Source organism: Poecilia reticulata, chromosome 20 (genome assembly GCF_904066995.2).
Source record: "Poecilia reticulata chromosome 20, P_reticulata-male-v2, whole genome shotgun sequence".
In the NCBI taxonomy this organism is placed as follows: Eukaryota; Metazoa; Chordata; class Actinopteri; order Cyprinodontiformes; family Poeciliidae; genus Poecilia; species Poecilia reticulata.
In genome coordinates, this window is record NC_088849.1 from 16,072,780 (window position 1) to 16,089,876 (window position 17,097).

At 39.2% G+C, this 17,097-nt stretch overlaps 1 protein-coding gene across 3 annotated transcripts; it reads left to right on the forward strand.

Moving 5' to 3' along the window:
* The first annotated feature begins 1,501 nt into the window (after positions 1 to 1,501).
* Positions 1,502 to 17,037, forward strand: vill (villin-like). Of its 3 annotated transcripts, XM_008396206.2 has the most exons (20): positions 1,502 to 1,672; positions 3,898 to 3,936; positions 9,178 to 9,261; positions 9,366 to 9,440; positions 9,554 to 9,753; positions 10,075 to 10,183; positions 10,445 to 10,555; positions 10,658 to 10,863; positions 10,977 to 11,055; positions 11,153 to 11,251; positions 11,367 to 11,520; positions 11,997 to 12,097; positions 12,203 to 12,340; positions 12,446 to 12,604; positions 12,793 to 12,972; positions 13,096 to 13,241; positions 13,368 to 13,512; positions 13,616 to 13,804; positions 15,448 to 15,708; positions 16,669 to 17,037. In XM_008396206.2, exons 3-20 carry the CDS (start codon positions 9,190 to 9,192, stop codon positions 16,780 to 16,782), a joined length of 2,538 nt encoding a protein of 845 aa, XP_008394428.1. In that variant the 5' UTR covers positions 1,502 to 1,672; positions 3,898 to 3,936; positions 9,178 to 9,189; the 3' UTR covers positions 16,783 to 17,037. The 3 variants fall into 3 exon arrangements, with proteins under 3 accessions (XP_008394428.1, XP_008394430.1, XP_008394427.1); XM_008396208.2 differs by lacking the exon at positions 3,898 to 3,936; XM_008396205.3 differs by lacking the exon at positions 1,502 to 1,672 and having other exon boundaries at positions 1,747 to 3,936.
* Positions 17,038 to 17,097: the final 60 nt, after the last annotated feature.

A 17,097-nucleotide genomic window follows, 5' to 3' on the forward strand; every position in this document is an offset into this window, starting at 1 on the left:
CTGTTTGCAAAAGTCGATTGTGCCTTTATGTTTCAAATAGGTTTTTTTTTTTTTTTCAAAGAATCTTTCTGTGTCCGTCTTTGTTACTTGTTTATTGTGACGTGTTGGTGCTTTTTTACTTACAGGGTGTTTTCGGGTTCTAAAATATTACATTTGTCCTTTAATCTAACACAGATGAGTTTGGTCTGCGGGAGAAAAACAGATGAAAATCTGGACTTTTAACGGAACAAGATTTGGACAACACACAGACAAACATCCATAGTCATTTAAAAATGAGATGTTAAAATAATTTGTCGTGTATTCAGAGTAAACACGCCTGTTTACCTTGAGGAAGGATTGTGTATGTGTGAATATTTATCATTATGAATTAATTAAAACTACTAAATCTCGAGTGGCTGCCTCAGGTCTACAGTGTTTTGTGTATTGTGTAAGATTAAGGTTAAAACACAGCATTCATTACAAATCTCCCAAAATAATCAAGACAAATAATTACACTTTTTACAACTATTATGTAGAACAAATTATTTAATGAGTACATTTTAATATATCGCACGAGGGAGTAATTAATATTAAAATGAATCATCATCCAAGATGAATAAATGCAGATATTTAATATCGACATTTATTTTTGCTTGGACAATAATTAGGTGCCAAATATGACATCATATGATAGGTTAGAGATTCATATAAATAATCATCGGCTGGAATATTGACACATTTTTGCATTTTAAGCTTGTCCATTTATCATCTAATATTCAATAATAATGGTCTTCTGTTTTGGTTAATGAGTGACAGCAGCTAAATAAACATGCGGGCTGAGGAGCAGAAACTGGAAAATGAAAACTAATATGAGTGACCACACGTTTAGCTTTCTCCTGTAAGTTAGCTGACACCACACACTGTCCACTGCAGAGACTGGCACCTTGCTGGAGAACCTGCTTTCAAATTGCATAAGTATTGCACAATTTAACACAAATAATGCCTTTATCATGACACAAGAATGTCAAATTTACACCCTATCTGCTGGAATGCAAAGCCATGACTTTTCAGGATTTCTTGATATCAAGTTATCAGTGTTGGTCACTCAAACTATGGCGAAATTCAGCTGAAGCCAAGACGAGCCTTTAAAGCTCGTCTTAAAATCCATCTATTTTACTTGGCTTTCAACTCCAGCAGGATCTAGTTTTAAATTGCATGTTTGTTTGTTTTTAAACTGTAAGAGTTTGTATTATTATTTTTGTATTTTTTATTGTTATGTTGTGTTTTAATGTACAGCACTTTGTATCAGCCATGGTTGTTTTAAAGTGCTTTATAAATAAAGTTGGTATGGTATGGTATAAACTAATCTTTCAGCAGGATCCTGCTGAGCTGCGTTGTCTGCAGGGTTCAGTCTCATGCAGGTGCATTAATTGCACCATTATAAACTAGTTAATGTGCAACCAAGTCAAGATGTGGACCTTTGCCTTCCGCTTACGTTGCTGAATTGCACTGGTGGATTAAGCATTACACGGCTTATTGTTCAAGCCTGGAGCATTCCTGTTGTCGGTGTTTCCTTCTAACCTTCAACTTTTCCCTTCAGATATGAAAGGGCCAAAGTTCACCAAGTGCAACTGATGTTAGCTTTTGAATGGAGTTCAAGAGTGAATGAAGAAATGAGGTGCCACCACTGAGGGTAAGTGCAACTTTATTGAGATCAAGTTGATAACAACAACAGATTAGTTATGTAACAGTGAACTCTTTGGATTCCCTGTAAGGGACTGTGTTATCAACATGATCCTATTTCATTAAAAAATAAATGCTGTAGATATATATCTACAAGAAAGCGTACGGAAGTCTAATCTATGATTCATCTTCGATAGCTGAACCTGACTGATTGTTCACATACTTTGAAAATAGGCAAAGCTGATCCATGAGTGGAATTAAAGAGCTTTTGCTTTTCACATGTTGAAGTGGCCTGCATTTGCAAGGTTAAATAAACTGCACGTAGCAGCAGACATTTCTTGAAGTTTAAGATGAACCGTTAAGCTTCTGTAACAATACTTTAAAGTTATCGTTTGGCAACGGACTAACATTTGCTCTTTGCAAAGTGTTTCACTCTGTTATCTCAAAGATTGTGCAAATACGTTTGGATGCAGAGTGTGAATAAGCCTCATGCTTTGCACATGAACATAAACACCAATTTGCATGAATTTTCCCTACTAGAACACACTGGTGGTTTCTGCACAACTGGCATCCAGGGCTTGCTTCTCCACCTGCACCAAATGTAGACAAAGTAGAAATTTTAATGTTTATAACAGCAGTATAGACAGGCATATAACCTTTAAACTTTTTCTCACTCACTGATATTAAATCGGACTAAACTTTTTCTGTTCTAGCTCAGTTTGGATTACTAAAAACAATTCCTGTTTACTGTCTATCAGAACAAAGAGAACAATTATATTTATATTACTTTCTTCAAAATTTAGAACTATACATACACTTTCTTCAATCGCAGTTGCTTGCTAAAATTTTAATCCATTTCTCCTGACAGAACCAACGTTCCTGCCGCATTGCAAACTTTTCAGCACTGCCCAGATTTTCTTTGAGATCTCAATAAATTATTTTTATGGCCTCTCCAACACATTGACTTTGTTGCCCTTTAAAACCACTTTATGACTAATTTGGCATTATGTGTAGGGTCTTTTTCTACTTGGATGGTCCACTTGGGCCCAAACTTTACATTCCCTTCACGTTGCTTCAGTCATGTTCTTTCTTCATCATGACATCAGTTCTGTTTAGTGCACCAGTTCAAACTCCCCCACAATACAATGTTATCACCCCCATGCTTCATAGTTGACATTTTGTTTTTAGGCTCACAAGCCTCCAGCTTTTCCTTCTAATATAACATCGGTTGTTGTCCAAGCACTTATATTTTATCTTATTGGATAACAAGACGTGTCTCCAAAAAGTCCATAGTCTTTGTCCCTAAGTTTGTTTGCAAAGTGTGATTGCTTTTCTCACTTTTAGAAAACATACTTCTTCCTCTCAGTCCATGTCAGCACAAGACTCGTTTTTCTGTTGATGATGAAACTCTGTAACCAGATTCAACCAGCATCTTTTCACGGTTCAAAAATTCTCTCTTAGCCTCAAGCCTATCACCACTATGCATGTAAGGCAGAGAGGATGTGGACTATTCATTTACTAGACCTACTAATCAAAATAGAAGACTTATTTTTGGACAGCCTGACAAAGCTTTGGATAACCCCCTGATAGTATTGGACCCTACGTGGAAACCATATTGCCCATATCAAAATCCACCATTGCTTTACAAGGACCATACGTTTTTCAAGAAATCTGAAATTACTTCTCAAGTGCCTCAAAGAACCTTTAATTCTTTGATTATGCCTTTTAATAGCTCCTTGAGACTCTCAAGGAATAACAGTCTGATTTCACTGCCTTGGAGGTGTAACACTTGTGCAATAATAAGCTTCATAGCCCCTGTAATTTCCCCCGTGTAGCTGAGAGCTGCTGTTAAACATTAACCCAACTCATAAAACATTCTTAAAGCAAAAGCAGGAGTTTGAGTCCAACTCAGTAGAAAAACAGTTTTCTGAACTTTCGTCCACTAGCGAACTATAAATTATCATCATCAAGCCACAAAATGGCAAACATCAGGCCAGAATGTCCTCCTCCTCCTGCTCCTCTTTATTGTCGTCTCTTGTGTGTAGGAGGTGGTGAGAGTAGGTGCATTTAACGTTGTCACAATGTAAATATCATGACAGGAAATTGCAGGTGTGGTTAAACCTGGGTGTGGACACAAATACATCAAACCCTCTCTGCTTCACACACACTGGTGGAAGGAAAGCCCAGCGGTAGATTATTAATACATAACCAAATTCACAAATCTGTTTTGAATAGGAGACATTGAGGTAATCGCCACATCTAGCAGATCACAAGGTAAGAACAATTCCTATGTTTCAAGTTTACCACCTGTTTGTACATATTTGTATTTGTTTGTTTTTATGATTTACTTCAGTTTGACAAAAAAAATACACTTTAAAATCACAGAAACTAGATAGTTTTATTATTATTTTAAAGTCTTGTCATTAAAATTATACATTTGATTTGCTTGATTTGGAGACATAAAAATGGGGATGCGTTTAATGCGTGGCATTGACAGAGCTCATTGTGCAAGGCTGAGTGAAAAGACAGCAGCTGCTAATTGACTGGAAACCAGTCTTACCTGATGCCGCGCTGCTCTTCTCTTTCAGTCCGTTATTTGCTTTTTCTTCCATGATGCTCGAGCAAAATGGATTTTCACAACAGGAATTAGCTTTAACAAAAGTCTTCCACAACAGGTCAATAGAATCCAACTAATCAAATAATAGAGAGAATAGGAATTATTGTTTACTTCTTCTTGCAGGCATCAGTCAAATGTAGAATTATATGTAAACTAACAGATGTTCACATGAGCTGTAAATCCTATTGCTAGTGTGTCAGTTCTTTATTTATGACTTGCATTTGTCCCATTTCTTAATTTTAGATCTGCTTCATATGACCTTATTTTATGTAATACCTCTACTATTATTTAGTGTATTGTGCAACCAACACATTTTAGTTTTACTTGTGCAATTTGCATTCAATGAAAGCTATTGCTGCTTGCTAATTTAATTCATGTTTATTCAAATGCTGGCAACAGACAACTAATGCCTTGTCAAGGCAGTTTACAAGACAAACATGTCCAACTCATATCCAGTTTATATATACATATTTAAATTCATCTAATCAAATACCAAACGACTAATGCAGTTATTTACAGTCACATTGAATCCTAGCTCTAACACAATGCAGTCAATTTCCGTTTCTGTTCCCATACTTAAAGAAAGCCTGGCTAATTGCATTCAGTCATTGACTTTGCAGCAGCCCATTCTTTGGAGCAAGCATGTGGCAACAGTGGAAATGTAACCACTTTACAGAGCAAAAGACCTATTTTCTCTGAAAACTGTCTACGGATTGACTGGAACTTTATTTGAGTTAATAAACAGCCAGAGAAAACCTAAACAGGAAGCCTGGATGACGTTGAAGGAATGCAAAAAGAAAAGTTTAAGGACATTAGGAGTAGTTCCAGACCTCATTCACTTGGCATGATTCGGCTTTTTTTTCATTCACCCCTGCACACCATCACAGCACATTCTATTAGAGGCCCGTATCCTTCAAATAAACTCCTTAAGAGTAATAAAGGCTGCAGACTCATGCTGCAAGTTGATATGAAGACAATAAATCTGTGGTTTATGGTTAACATCATGGTTGTATTTTTGTACGATATCAGGTACTTTTTGAACTATGCCTTCATACTTTGTACTATCATTTCCATTTTTGGGGGGGAAGGAGCCAGTCTGATGTCATAAACTACAGATAAATGTTCACGTGTTTGCTGAAAACCCAACCCTGAGGGATCAGCAGCACACCAGTTGAACTCAGTGTGAAAGGGCACATCACCACAGAGACGGAGTCTCGCGTAACAGCAAGTCACTTCCAACAGAGTTTACGTTAAAAAGATGTAGACTCTGTCTCTGCAATGTATTGCTTGGAAAATGCATTTTCCATTGCTTGGAAAATGCTTGGGAATGCTACATTCCCAAGCATTTCTCCAGCCTGAGCCAAACCCGAGCACAATCGCCTCACTATCAGGTCAGCCAATAGCAGAACCCTGTTAATATTAATGGTATGTTTGATTAAGATTCTGGTGGAGTACAGCTGCCCTGATCTATCTCACTTTAGCAATCAGGTGTGCAAAACATTGGAGACACAATCAGAGGTATAATTCAAGATGATGTGTGCACACAGTGTCTTTCAAAATGTCTCCTATCCATTAAAGTTTTTCAGATTCTCTGTGTTACAACAAGCATTAATGTAGAAGCTTTAAATACTACTACTGGTTAAAAACCTTGCACAGCTGAAAGTCTTTTGAGTTGTGCAGACACCAAATTCTCTGTTTTTAGCGGAGCATCTCTGCAGCTCATCCAGAGTAACCTCTGATTCTCTGATTGATGTTTTCACCCTGTGCTGTCTGATGTGTTCTTTGGATTTTATGATGCTGTTTAATCATCAATGCTCTCTTAACAGAACAGCTGTATTTATTCTGAGATTAAATTATACACAGCTGTACTCTATTATTAATGAGGTGACTTCTGAAAGCAGCTGGCTGTATTAGAATTAATAAAAAGGTTTGTTTTATTATCGTCATTTTACACTTTACTTTTAAATTATATTTACTAATGTTTGTTTTACCTTTTATTAATTTGTTGCCACTTGTCATATTGTATATTTTAGACAATGACCTATTTGTAGAAAAGAATTGACATTTGAAGATTATTCTTGCCCACTTGCAGAAATTAGCTGATTTCCTGCCGGTGGTTTTACAAATCTACAAGATATCTACGGCTGCACCGATAGACAGTGTATATAATCAAAATGGTTTGAACAGTTTTAGTAGAAGTGTCCATAGTTAACGACTTGTGTCCTCATTGCACTTCTCTTTGCTGCTAGTAAGCAGATTTAAAGACTCCAACTCTCTTGTGATTTCTGTCTTTGCTGATCCTTTTTGTCAAACAATTTCTCTAACATTTTCAGATTTTTATTTGTAAAAAGAAATAAGGAAATCTTCTTTTCCTTCTACTTCACATTTACAGAGAACCTTCAGTTGGTTCCTTGCATAAGATTTAAGTAAAATGTACTGAAGTTTGCTGTCACGTGACAAAACCTGAAATGGGGTATTAAAGCTGTTTCAAAGCCACTGTATCTGAGGACTAAATGATCCCAAAGCCCTTTTAGACACATGACAATCAGACAAAAAACCGATTCTGCTCTTAACTCATCATCCATTGAGAGTAGCACGACACCCCACTGAGTCATGCAGGGTGACAGCTGTACGCCTGTGTTCAGTGTTTGCTTATCGTCGCTGTTGTTTCTGATATCTCAGCAAAGCGGCTGTTAAAGCACAGCTGATTGCAGGACTTGTACGCTGCTTTGACTCCAGACTGACGCTCATTAGTGTAGCCACAGCTGCCTGTCAGTTACGTAATCTTTCAAAAATATCTTCTAAATATTTTAAAAACATCTTTCTCCACTGAAATGATGAAGAATATAAATCTTGAAAAAGTGTGATAGAAGTTTTGCCCTGTGAGTATTTAAAATGAGTTATGACTCACTGAGTTTTTCCCCATTGTTTGTTTCAATATGTGAATGTTTCATAGCTTTTATCATATTGCACCCATTTAATTTTTTTTTTTTTTTTTTTACAGAGAAGCTAGACAAACATTTATTTCATCTTACTGATGTTTGCCATATGACAGATGTCATATGACCTGTCATTCAGAATGATGAAGAAAAGATATTTACTGTAATTTGAAGGTGGCATGCTTGCTGCCGACCACATGCAACCATTTCTTAGGTTTACAAAGAATGGTCTGGGAAAAAAAAGTTAAACAAAACGGCAGACTGGTTCAATATGACAGAAAGGTGTCAGCAGCTCTGATAATCACTCGTTACAACCAAGGTAATCAGAATAAAATCTTTGAAAGTACAGAGAATATTGAAGCAGATGGACTACAGCAGGAGAGAACCACAATGGGTACCGCTCCTTTTAGCCAAAAGCAGGAAATGGACGCTTCAATTTCAACAAAGTCCAACAAAACTCAACTGTGATAAATTGCAAAAATTTGGCTTGACTTCAGTTGCAACATTCACATCAGAATTTAGTGTAGCAATCAAGAAAACGTGGATCTATCCTGCCATATATCAATATAATCTGGTTTATGTGTAATGATCTGGAGAGATATATCTCTCTGTGGCACAACCTTTTCCCCTTTTGCTCATCATTCAAATGCCACACCCTAATTATGTGCTGCTGTTACTGACCATGTCTACCCAGCAGCAAAATGTAACATTTCAACTTTTGCATCAGCCATAGCTGGTTTCCTAAACGTCAGAATAAGATTGCTGTACTTCAATGATTTCCACAGTCATTAAGTTTCAATCCAACAGAGAATTTTTGGGATGTGATCTGATGAGAAATTTGTATCCTGAATGTGCAGCTGGCAGAGCTGTGCGGCGCATTCATGTCAACATAAATCTTGATGTTTCAGAAGGGTTTGGGTCATTCTACAGTCAGAAGGTGATCCAACTGGCTAACATCAACTATTTGAGAAGTTTATAGCAATATGATTTTACAAGGGTCTTGTGTGGATATCATTAATGGATATAAGGTATGATATGACATTTGAAGTGATTGTGTTCACTGACATTTTATGGGTTGAGACGGAGAAGCCGATGACATGCACCGTAGATCCATTTTGAATCTTTATCAGAATTTGATGGAGTTTAACTGGGGTGTCATTGTTGGTTTCTCCCCTGAACACTTCGCACTTCAGCATTGACTCGTGGCTCAGCATTACCTTGGACGCCCACCATTTGCATGTTTGATGGCACGCAGGGAAAAAGACAGCTCTTCAACCCAACATTGAAAACTGTGGAGAGACACACCAACCTCAGTATTTGCACCAAGGAGAAACAGAGCATTGCTTTCAGGTCACTTCTGGTTGTGATTCATTTGTTGAGTCGTGAGCACTGACCTTTTGCTGAAGCAAACTAGGTCTGCAGCAACATGGAGGTGGTTTTGGGTTATTTTGCGATCTCCTGGAGAGTTTCTGTTCATAGCGACTCTCGCTGTGGTTCACTAGAACCCAAAAGTCCTGGAAATTACTTTTTAACCCATTTCAGAATGACAGATGTGGGTAGTTTTGACTTAAATTTATTTAGATCTTTCAGCCTACTTCATGTTGTCAGACAGGTTCTATTTGAGGGGTTTCTATATCAAGTTTCAAGTTGATATATATTTTCAACTTTTAATACTGTGTTATATCATATTTATCTCACATTAAAGTTTACAAAGAAGCACAAAAGTTGTAACCTTACAATTCTTTCCAAATGAAGACATTTATTGGTGTACTCGAGCGATTGTCGTAGTTTAATTTAAATTAAGTTTACAACAATACAGTTATTCTGATACTCATTGTTTATTCAAAAATAACCTCCTGTGAGATTCCTTGTCATTATTGTCAGTAACTTCCTCAAAGTCTCTTTCATAAGTAAAAAAATACTTTGGAAAGTAACTTTTTTTCTCTTCTGCTGTTTTAGTTCACTGCAAAGATGAACAGCAAGGACAGAGATATGTTTGCCAACATCAACCGGAAGCCAGGCCTGCAGATATGGACCATCAATGTAAGGCAACTCTAAAAAGCATTTTCTGGTGCATTTCACAAAATATTGCAAGACCAAGTGTTGCTTCCTTGGGTCAGAGCGTTGTTGTTGTTTTCTTTACACAGAAAATGCGGATGGCTCCGGTTCCAACCAAGACCTTCGGTAACTTCTTTGAGGGCGACTGTTACATTATTCTGAATGTGAGTACGGCACCGGTTGATTTAATTTAATGAGACTCGGCACCGATAAGGTTACGTGTACAAATGTAAATCATTCACCCGTGCGCCTTTATCAATTCCCACCTACAAACCAGATAAGCAAGAATAAAGGTGTGGGAGAGTCGATCGACATCCACTATTGGATAGGAAAGTCCTCCTCCCAGGATGAGCAGGGATCTGCAGCCCTCTACGTCACCCAGCTGGACGAGTATCTGGGTGGGAGTCCAGTGCAGTACAGGGAGGTTCAGGGCTTCGAGTCACCCAAGTTCAGGAGCTACTTTAAAACCGGCCTGATGTAAGTTATAAAGTCCACTTGCCTGGGTGTTCAGGGCGGACTATAATAAACCCAAAAGGTCACACGCACTTCACTGTGTTACGATCTCCCTAAAACACGATTTATACTGCTAATCACTTTGTCTGAAATGTTTATGTTTTTCTGTTTTGAGAATTAGCTCAGAAAAATTCAGTTCATTCTCTCAGATTTTTTTCTTTTATGGTAGTAAAGAAGAACAAAAAACAAAACAAATCAGTCAAAAAAAACTTTGTGTCTTTTCAACAAACACAGCTTCAGGTTTGTTTTATTACAATTGAACTTTGGTCACTAATCTCTCCGCAGCTACAAGAAGGGTGGCCTGGCGTCAGGCTTTAACCATGTCGACACAAACGTCTACAACATCGTACGGCTGCTGCACGTCAAAGGGAGGAAGCACGTGTCAGCCGCAGAGGTTTGTAAAGAAGAATAATTGTGTATATGAAAGGCATTACTACAGTATATGTTGTACCTCCCACTGCTGCTTCGCACAGTCACACCAAAGCCATGTTGATGCTCCTGTTTGACAAATTATAGTAGATTTGTTGTTGTAGCTGTCACTGGAGGCGTTAATAAACTGAGCAAAGCTGCGATTGTGTGGTATTGTACAACTGCAGTCACACAGATGTTGCGTATTTCCATTTAAATTCATTCAAAACTCCGTTTTGGTTTGCAGGTTGAGGTGTCCTGGAACAGCTTTAACAATGGAGATGTGTTTATTCTGGACCTTGGGAAAACCATCATACAGTGGGACGGCCCTGAATGCAACAGGAGGGAAAAGCTCAAGGTATGAGCAGAAGTGCACTTAAAGCAGCTATTCTATTCTATTCTATTCTATTCTATTCTATTCTATTCTATTCTATTCTATTCTATTCCACTGCGTTTGCAGGCGGTGCTGCTGGCTCAGGACATCCGGGACAGGGAGCGTGGAGGTCGGGCCGACGTCGTTGTCGTGGAGGGAGCACGTGAGAAGGACACACCAGAGCTGGTACAAATGATGGCCGACGTGCTCGGCAAAAGACCCAGCCAGCTGAAGAAGGCCGTTTCTGATGACAAACATGACCAGGAGCAGAACAACAGCGTCCGACTCTACCAGTAAGATCACAAATGTTTGATATTTTTGCTCCACTGATGCATCATGACTGTGATGTTATTTCGGAGAATTGTATTTCATATTTCCATGCTCTTCTCCTGTCTTCTGTCAACAGTGTGTATGACAGCACTGGGAACGTAGTGATCCAAGAAGTGGCTGTACAGCCTCTGACACAAGATCTGCTCCGCTCCGCTGTAACTACATTTAACCCTCCTGAATTTTTCTTCTGAAAAAGTTTGTTGGAAAAATAGGACATTTTACATGTCATTATTTGTTTGTCACTGGTGTCAGGACTGTTATATTTTGGACAACTGCGGCTCTAATGTGATGGTCTGGAAGGGCAAAAAGGCCTCAAAGGATGAACGTCGAGAAGCTATGAAGAGAGCGCTGGTATGAAACTAAAGATGATTCAAGGCTAAATCTGAATTGTGTCTCTGTCTTCATTTTTATTTGTCTTTTCCATCCATCGCTGTAATTGAGACGTCTGCATTGTCTTTCTCACCAGGACTACATTAAAACCAAAAACTATCAGTCCAGCACCAGTGTGGAGGTGATGAGTGAGGGAGGAGAGTCAGCCATGTTTAAGCACTTGTTCAAAAACTGGAGGGAAAAAGGGCAAATTACCGGACTGGGCAACACCCACACTGTTGGAAAGATAGGTAATATCACCAACAACCATTCATAACGAATGCTCTTACATTAAGAATGGAAGCCAGAGAGATTTATTTTTTCACTTAGTTAAAAAAAAAACCTATAAAAAGCAAATGTTTTCCTGACGCAATTTGTAAAATAGAAAATGGAAAAATAAAAGATAAAAGAGGTGATGAGAGCAGAGAAATAAAAGACGAGAAGAGGACATAGTGGGTCCCCACAAATCATAGGAACATACTCTGATACATAGATATCACTGAAATATTACTTAAAGGACGTTAGCTATTTTAATTCTCTGAAAGACAGGCCAAAATAGTTTTGTAGCTTGACATAACATCAGTGAGTTCATGACATCCTTAAATCAATCAGCACTTTCAGGACACCTGCTTGTGTGTACAATCTTGATTCATTTTTCATTTTATTCCAGATAATAATTTTCCTAGTTGAGTTCATTTATTAACACATCATTTGGGTTATCGTACAGCCAAGGTTGAGCAGGTAAAGTTTGACGTGATGGAGCTCCACGCTCACCCTGACATGGCAGCAAAGCACCACTTGGTTGATGATGGCTCAGGAGAAGTGAAGGTACAAAGTACACACTTTGGTGTAAAAATATAAAACCATTACAAGTCCTACAATGACTGCCATAAGGAAGAACTAAAATCTAAAGAGTTATTTTCTCCCTTTCAGGTGTGGCGCATTGAGAATTTGGAACTGGCTGAGGTCCAGTCAAATATGCACGGGCAGTTTTATGGAGGCGACTGCTACTTGGTGCTGTACACATACCGCGTGTCGAACAGAGAGCAGTACATACTCTACATGTGGCAGGTCAGTTTCATCAGAAAACAATATGAAGTCTTTATTCCTATCGTACAAACAAACCTACAAACCCGCTCTTTGTGCTGATTTATTTCCTTAAATCTTTTGCATCAGGGTCGCCATGCCACCAGAGACGAGATCACAGCCTGCGCCTACCAGGCGGTCACCGTTGACAACATGTACAACGGAGCCCCTGTCCAGGTCCGAGTGGTGATGGGAAAGGAGCCTCGCCACTTCCTGGCTATCTTCAAAGGAAAACTCATCATCTTTGAGGTGCGATTTGTACACTGCTTTATACCAAATTAAGACCAGTAACATTGACAAGTCAAGCAGAAAGTTGTGGAGAGGTTTGAAGCTGGGTTATGTTATTATGCATTATTCCAAACTGTGGATTTCAAATAACAATAATAGAAAAAAACATTGGTGTACAAGTGCAATAATAGTAACGTGTGTTTTTGCAGGGAGGAACAGGTCGGGCTGGAGCAGTCAGCCCTAACACCACTGCCAGCCTCTTCCAGGTTAGAGGAACCTCTGAGCTGAACACAAAGGCCATTGAAGTTCCAGCAAGGGCCTCGTGTCTAAACAGCAACGACGTGTTCTTGCTGAGGACCCCTCAGAAATGCTACCTGTGGTATGGAAAGGTACGGATCCCATTCTGAAGCTGCAAAGCAAGCTTTACAATTATGACATGTTGTTTAAAGTAAGGACCCCGCATTTTGCTCGACGTGTGCTCTCATATTTGTGTAAATTGCGCACGTCGGTAGGGCTGCAGCGGAGATGAGAGGATGATGGCCACGGAAATGTCTGACCGCCTGTTTAGGCAGTATAAGGAGGTGGTGATGGAGGGCCAGGAGCCAGCTGAGTTCTGGATTGCTCTCGGGGGAAAGGCCCCCTACGCCAGCGACAAGAGGTCAACTAAGACAAAGCATTTAATTACAGGATTTGAGACGCCTTGCGTTTTTTTCTCCTCTCAAAACAATAAGTTATGTATTACGTTTGGTAAAAATGTCATTTAATCAACTCTTGCTACGTATAGACTGGAGCGAGAGGATCCACTTCACTCCCCCCGTCTGTTTGAGTGCTCGAACCAGACGGGTCGGTTCAGGATAACCGAGGTCTACGACTTTGACCAGAGTGATCTGGACGAGGAGGACGTGATGCTCCTGGACACCTGGGAGGAGGTCAGAGGGCGTAGTTCATGCTGACGCACGCCATCGAACGTGCACTGTGAAGTTCTGCGCTTAGCCTCTCCGTCTCACGTCCTCTTTGTTTGCGTCTCTTCAGATTTTCTTGTGGGTTGGAAAGTTTGCCAATGAGACTGAGACCAAAGAGTCTTGGAACAGCGCACGCGAGTACCTGAAGATGCATCCAGCAGGCCGCGACCCTGACGCGCCCATCATCTTTGTGAAGCAGGGGAATGAGCCGCTCACCTTCACTGGCTGGTTTAACGCGTGGGATCCTTTCAAGTGGAGTGTAGGTTTACCTGGAGGTCACTCAGCTCCAACGGCGGTCGGAAATGTGCCGCAGACTTTTTTGTCTGAATGAATTTCAGACCCATTGTGGGCTTTTAATGATGCATTTGAAAGGATCTTTTTAATAAATATGAACATATGCGTTTGAATTTATCTATTTTTTCCAATCACTAAAGTAAAACCGTACAAGCTCAAACATGTGCAAACACTCCCTCCCTCCACTGTATTATTAACTGTCCATTAGAAAGCTGAATATTGATTACAACATTTTTGTCAACTTTGACAAGCATCTGGCATTTCTGACTAAATTTTTGACCAGTCTGCTTGGCATAAACATGGCATGGACCCAGTTTTCAAACATAGTTCACCTATTTTCAATAATGTTGAAGTTGGGCTTTTGAAGGACCATTGAGGAAGATTAATTAAATCCTTCAAAAACCACTTTTCATGCGTTATTTGGAGATCATTGTGCTTTTAGAATGTCACCCTTAGGTAGTAGGAAAACTAGGTATAATGTTCAGGAACAACAGTGAAAGATGCTTGAACACCAGTGTCACTGTCCCGTGAGCCCAAGGCAAGGCAAATTTATCCGTATCGCTCATTTCAGCAAGGAGGAAATTCAAAGCCAATATAAGACATCACCATGAACCAGACAATGGCCCCTGTCAAATGTAACATCTTCAAGTCTAATTAAAATTGTTCACATGGATGAGCCAGATGCCTCCAGTAGGGAAAATGTATGGCCTCGCAAGACAGATTTAAAGCTTCATGAGAAGAAGTACGTCTGGAGCAGTTAAGATTAAGCTTTCAAATCTAAGACGAGTTTAGGAGAATGATCTCAAACAAAGAACAAAAGGAGTTTTAGACTGAATAAAGAATGGCCTTAATTCCTATTGGAGACTTGTAGTCAAGGCTGAAGGCTATGTGTGAGGGAAATAATCTATTAAACTGAGCTCTACCGTTTCTAACAAGAAGAGTTGAAGAATATTTACACCAGGATCTTCTTAAACACTATAAAAAGAAGGGAGTTCTTCTTCTAATGGGAACATTCATCTAAGTAATAATGGGGGTGTGCAGTATAAATGACAGCCTGCAGGAAAGTATCCACAATAAGTTCAAATGTGTACAAATGCATCATTAAAATCCCCAAATTAATTACATTCATGCCCACAGTGAGTGTATGCAAGCTTTTGCACCTTTTTAAATAGAAGTACTAATGATAAGCAAATAAAGCATGATTGAATAATCCACTATTTCTATGGCATTATCAAGCATGATCGCAAAAAAAATCCCCAGATTTCAGATGAGTGGGATAAATATTCTTGTGGGAGATAATCATTTCAGAAAGCAGACAAGCACACCTGCTCCTACATGGATGACTCGAAGCCTTATTTAGCGATGAGGAGGGTTCTGCATGCCGACTAATTCCTTAATCAAAGCCGATCTTCTCAACAGGGGGGAAACTCCTATGAGGATGTTAAAAAATAGCTGAATGATGCAGCATCTATCTCTGAGATGACTGTAGTGACTGATCGCAATCTTGATCCCGATTGACTTCCTGTGCTAATATTACTGATCCAGCATCTGATTTTGATGCCTCTATTCGACGAGTATAATCTTTATTCATTTTGTTTTCATTCGAAGGAGCTGAATGCCGGCAGCTTAAATAAAGGCGTTGACGCAACAGACTTTGGAGGCTACAGTGCTCCTGGAGGGCCTGCAAGCACATTCCCAATGTACAGGACCCACGGAGGGATGATGTCGCCAAAGGCCACCACTCCCACCAGCCCGTTCAGAGGCACCTACTCCCCAGCTGGAAGTAGTGGGATGTCTGTGGACTCTAAGCTGCTCATTAATGTACCCGCCAGTGAGCTTCCAGAGGGAGTGGACCCCAGCCAGCGAGAGGTGGGTTTGGAGAAAAATAACAAAACATGATATTTATTGTTAAAATTTACACTTGGGTAAAGGTTTGACTATGAATGAATTGGTGAGAAAGTCAGATATTATCTCAAGAACACACTGGGGTGTTGATAGAACACATGAAGTTAAAATGTTGTTTAAAATCACAAAAGTCAGGTACAGGTTACGTACATGTGTTTGTAATTTTTGCACAGCATGTTTGTGCACTGTGTGCATGGGAGTGTCAGCATGGATCTGCTGTGCTAGGAACAAAGACTGCAGCTATGAGTCATCTGTAGAATAACACTACAGGAGACGTAATAGAGCTACTGCAGATGCACATTTGTGTTTTTAAAGAGAAACAGAATTCATCAAATTTCTGCTGTAAGAGATACAATGACAGCTACATTTATTGGTGTTCCTGCTAAAGTAGCAACATTTCATGTTGTCAGTGCTATAATAACAAGCTTTGGAGATTTTTTTTTATTTTTTATTTTTTACCTGCCTTACCCTACACACCTCACTCAAAAAACACCAACCCAGAAGTGGTTGTAATTTAAATATTTCACTAATTTATATGTTTTGTAAAAGTTATCGTTAAGCGTTAAGAAAAGAAAATATCAGATGAGATACATAGAAAATCAAAAATTGTTACATATTTTAACAACAAAGGAAGCTTGTGTAAAAACCCTGAAAAATAATATCTGATAATAATAGAAAGACATGTCTTTTTTTAACCAGGTGAGGATGGTTGGTTGTTTTTCTTTGTTGTTAATCCTATTCATCCCGTTTCTATCAAATGTTATTTCTAATTTTATCACATCTACCTGTGATGTAATTATTGCGACATACTTTATTCAGCTGAGGTTGTTGTAAATGTTCTAAATAAACCTTGACTATTGTAATAACACATTGTGACCAGTAGGGGGCAGCCTAACTGTGTCCTAACTTTTCTCCTGGCTGCAGGATTACCTGTCTGACGAGGACTTTGAGAACCTGCTCGGTGTCAGTCGGTCTGAGTTTCTGGGTATGCCCCAATGGCGTCAGATCGAGCTGAAGAAAAAGGCAGGACTCTTCTAGGAAGGATTTATCTTCTGGATTACACAGAAGCGGCGTCAGACCGGTCCGTCCAAGATACCGAGAAATCCAAGCTAACGACGGTTTGTTGCCATTGTTGACCGAAGCAGCAGCGATTTATTCGAATAACTTATTCACTTAAATGTTTTCAACCATTTAGCAAGCTCAGATGACTCATGAAGAAAAAATCTGCTTATAAACTGATTGACTTTTTGTTATTTAATAAATGTGCTCTTCTTATAAAAGCGTTCAAATGTATTCAAGCCGATCACCTAATAGTTTTCTTTGTTCTTACCATTAATCAAAAATGTAACAAAT

What these genes read in the sequence shown, in the direction of transcription:
- vill (XM_008396206.2), top strand. Translation starts at nt 9,190, where the DNA reads ATGAACAGCAAGGACAGAGATATGTTTGCCAACATCAACCGGAAGCCA. An exon ending in TGCAGATATGGACCATCAAT is followed by an intron (nt 9,262 to 9,365) that starts GTAAGGCAACTC and finishes TTCTTTACACAG; the next exon opens with AAAATGCGGATGGCTCCGGT. An exon ending in GGGATCCTTTCAAGTGGAGT is followed by an intron (nt 13,805 to 15,447) that starts GTAGGTTTACCT and finishes TTTCATTCGAAG; the next exon opens with GAGCTGAATGCCGGCAGCTT.